Genomic DNA, 11593 nt, shown 5'->3' on the forward strand with positions numbered 1-11593 from the left:
ATGTGGGATTAAGGTACCAGTAATTTCAGGAGGGTCTTCTTCCATCCGATCAGGTTCAGAATTGACAACAGGAGCGGAAGGAGGATTGATGCCTAAATGGGCTTCAATAGCAGATAGCCGTTGATTGTTAAGTTCAAGATGGGAGATGCGGGATTCCACACGAGCAACATCTTGTTGAAGGGTTTGCAATACGTTAAGTATCTTAAGGGCAGCCTCAAGAGCATTAGAAGAATTCGGATCCGAGAGCGGAGCACGAGCATTGGACGAAAAAGAAACAGATCTATCTTTGCCTTTTCGATTATTGGAAGGCGTGCGTCCATAAGCAGTTGAGGAGGAGTTAACAGGACCAGAGGAGGAGGGTATAGTATTGTTAGAGTTATTATTATTATTATTAGGGCGGTTAGAGTGTGAATTCGGACGTTGAGCAGAGGCAGAACGATCTCGAGATTTAGAGCGAGAGCGAGACCTAGAATTATTACGTGGAGATCTTTGTTGAGCAGGTCTTTGGCCAATATTAAAACGGTCTTTAAGGGCGGCAACAGGATCACGTGTACGTGAGCGTCCACGACGTAGATTGAGCGGGCAAGAGGTAGGAGCACAGCCGAGTTTACCACATCGGTGGCAAAGAGCTTTTGAATCGTTGGAAGAACCCCACCGAAGAGTACGACCTTGGAATCCGATTGTTTGTTCCATAGCGGCATCCATTGTCGCTTGTGAATTGAAGGTAACATAAGCCCATGGTTTAGGTTTATATGAGTTTAAGGAAAGAGGAATATTAATAGCTTTGGCTCCATGTTCTTTAACTAATGGAGCGAGATGGATATCTTTAGTGTTAGCAGGGAGTCCAGAAAGGACAGCAACAAATTCACGACGAGCAGCTTTTTGATCCACAGAATAGTGACAGGGAGTAACACGCAAACAAGTGGAGAAACAATAGACTGCCCATTGGGTGGTGAAACGGGCGATGGCATCGGCATGATCATAGACGATGCGGGCTTGTTGCATCTTAGCACCTTTCCTTGAATAGAGATGGAGGGAGAGCAAATTGCCAAATTTTTTAAAGTAGGATTGTAGTTGAGGTTTCGTGATGAAGAACGGTATATCGGTGACTTGGATAGCTCGGAGATCTTCATCAGATCGGAGCTGTTTGGGATCGTACAAGTGGAATTGAAGGTCCAGAAATTCAGAGTGCGTACTACCAACACACAAGTCACGAGCCTCCGCAGTGTGAAAATGAATGATAAGACGTTTAGCGTCCCCTGAACCAGTCATACGAGCTCGACCGGTATATGATTCATAAGTTTCTAAGAATAGATTATTAACGGCATCAATGATTGCCTTATTAGTTTTAAGTTTCTCAAGAGTTTGGGGAGCGGAGTTGGGCGCAGCCGCAGCCAGAAAATCCTGACGATTAATGGTAATGGTGGGGAGGGATCGACAGCCTGATCGGGCGATGTACCATCATTTACGTCCATATTAAGGGACGCGTTAGGGATGAGTTATTTTCTTTGTTTCTTGGTGCATGAATAGACGCGTTAGCTCCAGAGGACGCGTCTTGGCCAGGCGCAGTGGGCGCAGCAGAATTAATCAGGGCAGATGCTTGAGTATTTTCTAGGGGAGTGCTGCGGGAATTATTTTGTTGAGGAATAGCGGTCGAAGTTGAACCAACTAATCCACCGTCAGCCAGCGCGTCGGCAACGAAATCTTCATAGTCTTCATCCATGGAGTCTTTTGTAATGATACGGGAACGTTTTTGGGAAGTGTTATCACTATTGGAACCAGAGTTGTCAGAGAGTTGTTTTTTATTATTTTTCTTTTCTTGACGAGCAGCCTTATTACTATTAGGATTAAAGCTGCCGCCACCTCTTTTAGCAAAGTTTCTAGACATGTTAAAAGGTATGAGTTGGGTAAAATATAAGAGTTGTTAGTACATCAGTCCTTGTCACGAAACACGAGGATACCTGATGATGAGGTTACATGGTCATCAGTCCTTGTCACAAAACACGAGGATACCTGATGAATAAGTTATTGGATTATTGGCCTAAAAAGCATTCATGGAAAAACCGTGGAATTTTTTACAGTACAGTGTATAAAAAAAGTGCTAAACTTTGAGATCGGGACACGATGTCTCGATCTAATAATTTCGATGTCATGTGACTTCATGCGGGTACGTAGATCATTTCCTTATTGGGCGATACCCGTTCCACAAAAAATCGATTTTGGTAAAAATGCGTTTGGAATCTTGTGTAACATAAATTTCCCTTTTCGGTAATTCGGGATTACGCGGTAATGCCGGCCGGATCTAAATAATATGACTCTGCAGGGTAATTCCTACGAAAGTCAAGTACAAAATGCTTACTTCTGTTGAGTCCATTCATACCACTCCCAGTCCCCAAGGATCGCCTCCCCATCTATGTTCACTTAATGCATGCTCTATGGTTTCCCTCTCTTGGGGGTCCACGACCATCCCATTCCTAAGCATTTTCTCCATAATATAAAGCTGATCCTCGGTGAGGCGGTCTATCCATCTTTTATAGAAGTCGTTTACATCTTCAAATGTTATCCAGTCAACATTCCCTTTTTCGAATGGCTTTCCAAGAGCTCGGACATACCCGATCATAGTGGCATAATTTTTCCACCTCTTATATGCCTCTTGACGAACTTCCTGCCACCACACTCTATCTACCTTACTCACTGCAATAAGGTCAGTATCCGGGATCTTTGCGACAATGCGTTTGACTATTTCTACTGGTAATCGGTCCAACATGATGTTATGTTACTTATACTATAGCTATCTTCAATTACTGTATGCCTATTACACATGGATAAAAAATATAGACTAAATTCGTACAGGATCGTAGGATCACAGGAGCCGCTTATGCAAGAAGTTCTGTTAAGGTTTTCTCAGCCTCGTTTTTAGTAATAGCTCGCTTTGGAGTACCGGTTGATGAGTCCTTAGTCGCATTATAATACAATTCGAAGAGGGCCTCAAGCTTATCTAGGAGAGCTTGTTTATTCTTGTATGATTCGCGGATTTTTGCTATCTTAGCAGTATATGCCGCATTATCTGGGAAGAGTTTTCTGGCCACGAACTTCACATATGATACAGGAGAATTTGCCGTCTGGATTCGCTTGATATACTTCACGTGGTCCTGGACGAGGTAACTGGTTTTGCTAAACCCAGATACTAATGCGACTACTATAGTATCTTTTAATGCGCGGATAATCTTGGGGACAGTTTCGTCAGAGACAACATTAGGCTGAATGCGCGATGCCTCGTAAATAACCTCCTCACTAGTGCTGTTAACAATGCTTGCGAATTCGGTATATGTTGACATGATTCTTTGTACTTTGTAATAAATATGAATCTTCAGTTACCTGTTCATTAAAACGAGAAAAAATAAATATGAACCTCGGGGTTTACACTTGGGATACTGCAAGGCGGTAGAAGCGTTGCTCGGCCTTTTGCATCAATGGAGAGCCTGGTCTATACAACCAGGGGATAGCGACTTTCTGGATAATCCTAGCCGCTTTATTGTTCCTTCTTTCTATATATCTCCTAAAGGCATTCTGGATCATTTCAGCATGATGAGTATAATAGTCGAAATTAAAATGCTTTGGGCAACTATATAAATGTAGTCGTACCGCTTGATCCATAGAAGCGTTGGCTTCCCATCCGCGATCAATAAAATATTTACAGTAGGTACAGTACCACCTATTTGGTAGTCGTGATACTATTCTCCTAATGTGCACAATATAAGCATATACAGCTTGACGAGACCTTGGATAAGGTGGCCGCTTATAACCTATTCTACTACAAGTATCATAATATTGCACAGCATTCTGAATGCGCCTAGCCCACGTGTGGAAACTTTCATCGTCTTGTCTACCTAATCCGTCAGTGTTTTGCATTTGGGTATCTCGTAAGATTACATATCCCATAGGTTTATTCAATTATGCCATCACGGTATGTCAGTAAAAAATACACATACCGGTCCCTAGCAATCATGTCCAGATAACTTTGTTCGCATTTTTCACATGGCAGTATCCCGCGGTTTCAAACTTGAAAGTCTTTAGAGTCGTATCTGCATTCTCTGAACAAGTGAAAAGCGCGGGGCTATCTGGCTGTTCTTCTAAAATAAATCCGTCTGTATGGATACGTCGTACTTTATCCTTGTATGGTTGAATTGCCTCAGATGTGATTTTGCGACCACGTGCTAATAAGAATGGGGCGATCCTGGGATACTCACCTTTGAAGGGATTACCCGGGTTTGTAAACTGGAATCGCCACTGGTCGGATCCTACTGGTATGATAGAGTCGAGTGTATGGCCCTCTGGAAATGTAAATGGGTCTGTTTGATCTGTGGTGAGTGTCTTATAATTACGCTTCCTCTGGCATAATGCTCCTCATAATGTGTTGAGGACTCGCTTTGCCACGCGGCCAGCTACGCCACCCTGGTTTTTAATTTTGAAGAGGAAGTATACATACTCACCGAATATTACAGTTCCAGGAATTCTCGCTTCTCTATCATATATCAATGCATTTGGCTTCCCATCCTGTATTAACTGTATATTGAGACCAAGTTTTTTTGCTCGTTGTAAGTCGATGAATGTATAGATTCCCCTTTTATTCTGTCGGAAGAGAATATTATTCCCACTTACCTTGGCACGGAATAATCCATACAAGGCATAACCCCTGTGGTCAACAAAGTTATTAAGTGTCTGGAATTTACCCCGTCTGATTGGAAAGTTCGCGTTCGATTGTTGGATACTCGGGTATAAACTTGTTGCGTCGTACTGTCTTCCATAGCCCTTCCACTCATTATCTGCCCAGATTAATCCTCCCATCATTGCATCACTTAACCACTCTGCTTCTATCGGGTCAAGAGGATCATTGGCTGGAATCCCTACACTTAATCGTTCGAATAACCAGAGAGCCATTCTTTTGTAAGACCAGTTATGGTATGATAAGTCGATTCCTAAACCGAACTTCTTTGTAGTCTGTAAAAAGACATCCCGCTCCTCGTGGATTCTCTGATATGCTTCTTCAAGAGTTTCATATATTCCCGTTTTACGGTTTTTCTCAACAGAGATAAAGGAACTCTTGGAATTCTTAGTTTTTTGAAACTGCGCAATTGTGCAAGACTTAACTGTTTTGCCGTTGTATATTGTGACTACATTGTTTACTCCATCTTCATGATACACAATGGGCAGATTACGCTTCCTATCTAATTTACTGGGGTGGAGTCTTCCGGGATTTAACGCGAGGGAGTAATGACCCTCAGACAGGATGAGAGTCGCACGTCTATCGGACTTACTCTTAGAGATTCGGGTAATGTCCCCCACAATATTAATTGTGAGACTTCCTGCGAGTTGTTCAACCTTGTCCATGCATGAAACTGGGATGGGAGCATCGCGATTGAGACCTAATGCCTTTTTGATATACTCAGGCTTTTCGATTGACTTTGGCATTTTAGAGAATGTGCCGTAGATATATTTCAGGCATTCATACAGGCAATCATTTAGCTCCCCGTTGCAACCTCCTGCGGCTGGTGGACTATCTCTCGCATAAATTATGAATTGTTCAAAATAATCAGGGTCTGCGTCATCCAGTAGTTGTGCTTCATCATAATGGTCTAATAGTGAAAAGAGGCTGGCTGGTTGGTTTCCTGATGTCCATCCACTGGGTTTCCAGTTTTCATAGGGAAGTAGGATCTGGAACTTTCTATCTGGAAATCGCGCCTGAAGAGTCTGACCGAGTCTGGTGATAGCTCCTCTGGAAAAGCGGGCACCAGAATATTGAAGTTCCTTGATGTCAGGTCATGTTGGTAAAGTGCGGGCGATTCTTGAGTATTGCATTTTTATGTATATGATTTGTCTTCAAATATAAATAATAACTTTCTATATATACGAAAAAAAAAAGAAATAATCTCAAATAGTGCTTACAATATGTCGTTGATAACGCCCTCAGTATCCTCTTCGTTCCAGTCATCGATGATTCCATTGGCGGCCTCCCATTCACGTTCCATATCAGTTTTTGGACGTTCCTCGGGGATCTCTCGCGCTTTTCCCTTATCTGCCCTCATAGTTTCATACCCAGAGGGGGTGGGAATAATCTTGGCATTACGATTCTCCTTGTATACTCTTATTAAATCCGCGAGTTCTTTACGGCTAGGTGTTTTAGATAAGTATCCATTATATTCGATCCAGTCCTTGAAGCGGTCTACTACTTCCATAAGGTAGTACTGGTACTCATCCTCAATACGCGTTGTGGGACATTCCTCTACTTCAAACGCGAGTATTTCCCAGTCATAGTCATCTGACGCATCTTGATACTTGGCCCATAATTCCTTACCTGTATTGTAGAGATCATTGAAGACCTGGTCCTTTAAATTTTTAACCCACGGTTTGCGATCCCATCGGTGTCTTTCATGCCAAGCCCAGTGCGCTCGAGTGCCTTCCTTTGGTTCAGGATCCCGGTCGACTTCTGGTTCTGTGTCAGGTTCTGGGATAAGTTGCTCTTTGGGAGCCGGTACTACTACAGGTTCTGTAGAAAATTTAGAATCTGCGAGGGATTCAGATTTTGTGGAAGATTCTGCGGGTTGTTGCTCAAGAACTGGGTCCACGGTTGTAGAATCCGAGTCTGATAACAAGTCGTCTAAAACGTCATAGTCATCTGGCTCGGGGGTGGGTTCTTCTTGGTCAGGTTCCTCGTCAGATAGATAACAATCTGAGAAGCTATCTATAGGTTCATCGGTGTTTGACTCACTAGTGTTTACATCGGGATCCGGTTGTTCTTCCCTTAACCCTTGTGGACGTTCTTTTAAGTGGTCAGGCTTGGGTGGAAGCGGTGGAGGAGTCTTGCGAATTACAGGTGCGGGTTTTTCTTCAGCGGGTTCGGGTTTTTCCTCTGTGGGTTCGGGTTTTTTCTCAGCGGGTTTATCCTCTGCAGGTTTCTCGGCAACTAACTCTACTTCCTCTACTGGTGCTTCCTGTACGTCTTGTACATCTTGGATTACTTTACTAAAATTCTCCGCGATTTTTGCTTTATCTAGTATGTAATAGTTTATTCGGGTACCTGAGCGGCTTACACGCATTTTGGGGGCGAATTGTTTAATCTCCATACCGAATTTATTGTCACTTAGTGTTTTGTTTTCACCCTTCTCACTGCACCAGTTTTGGTAAGTACTATAGAAATTTGTACACGGGATTTCAAGTGTATCACAATTGTCGGGCCACATTATTTCAAGGTAATATTGTATAAAACGCTGGGGATTCGGGATACTTGCTTCGATTAACTCCCGTTTCATTTGAATATCAGGAATAGATCGGGGATTGAAGCCAGTTAAGTCTCGGCTAAGTAGATAGGACATGAAGGAACTGGCTGTATCCAGATTTTCTAATACTTTTACGAGAGAACTGAAGTATTCTCTATTGCCCTTATATTTGGCTGAGACGTTGAGAGCTACAAATCTTTCATCCCCCATTTCTATACGGATTGGCATAGCATGATTACTGAGGATCATGTAGCCAGCAAAGTCATCAATAACCTTCACATCTATCCCCTTTTCCTCGATAGAGATGTAAGGCTCGGTGATTAAACTCTTGAGTCGGTTGTTTGCCCCATGCCATTCCTTGCCTGACATATCGCATTCATTGAGGATGATAAGTTTTTTGGCATGAACAGCCGCATTGAACCTTCCCATTACATCTTCAAGACGCGTAGTGGAAAGGAAGTTTTCACGGCCGAGAATACGTTCTCTGATAAAATCGGTTAAGATATTCTTACCACATCTGGGGGGACTGCGCATGATAATTGCTGTACCGGGTTTTTTGTCTGGATTTTGAATAAGGAATGCGAGCCAGTTGAGGATGTATGTGGTTAACTGCTTGTCCTCCGCACACCATACCTCATGAACGTGTCGGATGATTGGATTAACTAGATTTAGTTTGATGCGCTCAGCGGGTTGGGCCCTGAAACCTAGGAAGAGATTGAAGAATTCAGGATTATACTTTGGTGCGTTTGGGGGATAAGGCATGAAGTTTACATCTGTATAACAGATCTTTGCAATTGAGGCTTGGAGAAGAAGATCCTTTAATTTGGTGGATGTGGTCGCATCACTGTCTTCTCCGGTATCTGACCGAATAATTACCTTGTGCTTAGTAGAAATCCCCTTGAGATCTGCGGCGAACTCGAAGTATATACTTCCATTGTAAGCCTTCTTTTTCTAATCCACATGCCGGATTTTGTGGTGATGAAAGCCACAGAAGCCGAGATTGCTGAATTGACGCTTTCTTTCGTGTGTGTACCTACACATTTTTTAAGAAGGTCATCGTAGAAGAAACGGTTGTTGGGGTTAAAGATTGCTGGAACTTGAGCGGCCATTTTTTGTTCTATTAAATCGAGTACTAATTTATAGTTACCTAATCTTCAATTGCCGAATGTATTTTTTCTGACGGGGGCAAGTGGTTATAGTTCGGTGGTCATAGTTTGATGGTCATAATTCGGGTGCCATAGTTCAGGTGCCATAATTCGGGTGCCATAGTTCAGCTGCCATAGTTCGGCTGCCATAGTTCAGGACATAGGGGGTCATACTTGGGGGGTCTAGGTGAGTATATAAAGGGTAATCATAGCGTGAATCAGGTTTTGGGGTCTAAGGGGCTGACTAAGGCTGCCATAGTATTATTATAAGGTTTTTCGTACTATGGCAGGTACTATGGCAGGAGATTCTGTCTGATTTCGGCTTTATTCGCGTTTTTATTCCGTTTTTAAGTAGTCTGCCATAGTTGCCATAGTTGTCATAGTAAGTTATATATAAGAAAAAATGTAGAAAAAAAAATAAGTGGAAAAATACCGTGGCAGACCATGGTACTGTGGCAGGTAAACCTGCACCACGGAGGGGGGATGTAGGTACTGTGAGGCCGCGAGGCCGAGGTGGGAGGAGCATAGCGAGGCACACTACCAGCCCGACGACACTACGAAGAAGATTACACCATCATTTGATACACTCAACTTTCGGTATAATAACCATATTCCATATATCCGTTATTTGTTTTTCTGTTACATTCTTTTGCTTCATTATTCTCGTTGCGTCATTTATATTTCTTTTATTTTTTTCACATAAATACCTGCAAGTAAAAGAAAGAAAAGAAACGTTAAAACATTTCTAAAATAAAAAAAAAACTGACTTCCCCTCCCATTTACCTTATTATCCAAAGTCCGGTGCGTAGTTTTGACCGGCATTCTGGGAAGGGAAAGATGAAGCCACACTAAAATTTTAAAAAAAAATAAAAAAAAAATTTTTTTTTCCGCGCCTATAGAGCCAAAGGACGAGGATAAAAGTTTAAAACAGAATGCATAAGATTCTTTTTTAAACTTTTGATACGTGTAACGGCTATAACGCGTGACGTAGATATTCGACCAGCATGAACTGGCAGTTTTATTGTTAATATCACGTGATAAATGATATACAATTGATCGTACAATTGGAGAATACAGTATGTATGATCTTAAAAATTTTTTTTAGTTAAAATTTTTTTTCCAATATAGATGCAATTAAAAGTCTAATATAATATTTTATTTATATATTGTACAAGACAATTTACAATGAAATTAATAAAATTATACTTTAAAAATAAAATATTGAATATTACGTGATCAATTCATTACTATTTACTACTGCCAGTTTGATTTTAAAAATTTAAACTAAACTTTTTTAAGCAACTCCCTTTATTCGCCCTTTCTCATTTCTTTGTTTTATCCTTCTTCCCTTCCTTCATTCTTATAAAAAAAATTTTTTTTTATTTATTTTTTTTACGGTTTTTAACTGTCATATTTTTATTTATAAAAAAATAAACCATTTTTCTTCCTTTATCCTTTCCTCCTCTCGTATTTATCGTATTTATTTAAAAAAGCCCATGAAAAAAAAATTTCAAATTCTATAATGAAACGCTATAACATTTCAATTTTTTCTTCTTTTGCTAGGTGTATTTCATTTTCTGGGTGTACATTTTGTAAGTTTTCAAAAAAAATTTTTTCTTTAATTTATTTTAATAAATGGTCACCACTAACAGTTCATTTTTTCCTTTTTTTTTTAGACAAACTTTTGAGTCTTTGGATGCGTTGGAATTCAGTACTAGGCAAGGGTTTTTTTATTATCTTTTTTATTTATAGTCATAGTATTAAGGCTAATGGAATTTTTATCTTTTTTTTAGACAGGTCTGGATGCGTAAATCTCAGTAAAATTCAGAAAATTTTTTTTAGACAGGTCTAGAATGTGGATTTTGGTAGGAAATGGTGAAATTGAAAATTTTCTTAGATGAGTATAGAACATGGATTTCAAGATTTGAACATTTTCTAATGTTCATCTTTTCTTTTTCTTTCAGTAAACAGTCCTAGACGCGTGAATTTGTTATAAGAATTCTTTTAGAATGATCTGGACATAGAATTATGGTGAGAAATTAAATTTTTTTTTAAATTTTATTTATTCAAATTTTCTAATGTTACATCTTTTCTTTCTTTAGACAGGTCTGGACACGTGAATTTTGGGTTTTGGATTTTGAATTTTAACTTTGGATACGAGATTTAGGCAAGTAAATCAGATTTTTTTCTTTATTTTTTTTTAACAAACTTTGCTAACAGTTCGTTTCTTAGGCAATTTTTCAGATTTTTGGATGTGTGGGATAGATTTTGATAGGGAGGTTTTTTGTTAAATGATTTCTTTACGAAACATTTACTAACATTTTGTTTTTTTTTCTTTTTTATTTTAAGATTCGATGAGGTAGGTACCTTTGGAACATCGTAAAGTTATGTGAGAGTTGATTTAAGTCAAGTCAACCTGTTGATTGTATTGAAGATAAGTACTGTCATTCAAGATCAAGACCAAATTCAATAATCTATCTTTGACATATCAAGTATGACCTGAGTAATGGTCTGACACATTAAGTGCATAGGATTTTGGTGAGAAATTGGCTGATTTGTTCTCTTAATGAAATGTTTTCTAACATTTTGTACTTTCTATATTTTTATATGGTTGTCTTTAGATTTCTTTGATGTGCAAGAATTTGCTATTCTTTGAACTATTTATTTTAATGAAACATTCATTAATGTTTCAATTTTTTCTTTTTAGATGTGGGATAGGTAAGTTTCAAAAAAAAAAAAAATCAAACTTTAAAAAATTGATTTTAACTTTTTTTTTGTAGGAACTTCAGCTATAACTCTGAATGGCTGAATCGGGTAAGTTTTTGAAAATAATTTGAGACTCTTAAAAAATGTTCTTATTAACACTTTTCTGCAATTATATAGGTCCTGGCTTTAAAATTTTGAAACTTTATCTTCTGCAGGACTTCATTCTTTTTTCTTAGCTTAAATTCAGATTTCAGATCAATCAGGTGATACTATAGATTCCCACCTTGTTATGGTTGTGTCACCAGGGGCGCTATGTCAACGGAAATTTAGTACGTTGATCGCTTAAAAATCCGCGGCTATCCAATTATAACAAGAGGAAAAGGAAGAAGATTGTTGGCATAAATCATCTTCAACATCATTCTACATGTCAGATTATAGTATATATGATAGAATTATTTTTAGAAT

General features: G+C 39.5%; 3 protein-coding genes across 3 annotated transcripts; all 3 read right to left on the reverse strand.

Annotated features, from left to right (window-relative positions):
• Positions 1-2374: 2374 nt before the first annotated feature.
• OCT59_025440 (uncharacterized protein) lies at positions 2375-2767 on the reverse strand (the record flags this gene model as incomplete). Its single annotated transcript, XM_066138473.1, has 1 exon — positions 2375-2767. One exon carries the CDS (start codon positions 2765-2767, stop codon positions 2375-2377), a length of 393 nt encoding a protein of 130 aa, XP_065992104.1.
• A 109-nt stretch (positions 2768-2876) lies between these two features.
• On the reverse strand, positions 2877-3338 carry OCT59_025441 (uncharacterized protein; the record flags this gene model as incomplete). The annotated part of the gene is made up of 1 exon (XM_066138484.1): positions 2877-3338. One exon carries the CDS (start codon positions 3336-3338, stop codon positions 2877-2879), a length of 462 nt encoding a protein of 153 aa, XP_065992105.1.
• Positions 3339-3420: 82 nt separating this feature from the next.
• OCT59_025442 (uncharacterized protein) lies at positions 3421-3912 on the reverse strand (the record flags this gene model as incomplete). The annotated part of the gene is made up of 1 exon (XM_066138492.1): positions 3421-3912. The coding sequence occupies one exon, from the start codon at positions 3910-3912 to the stop codon at positions 3421-3423; it is 492 nt and encodes a 163-aa protein (XP_065992106.1).
• Between the last annotated feature and the right edge of the window lie 7681 nt (positions 3913-11593).

Source organism: Rhizophagus irregularis, chromosome 5 (assembly GCF_026210795.1).
Source record: "Rhizophagus irregularis chromosome 5, complete sequence".
Classification (NCBI taxonomy): Eukaryota; Fungi; Glomeromycota; class Glomeromycetes; order Glomerales; family Glomeraceae; genus Rhizophagus; species Rhizophagus irregularis.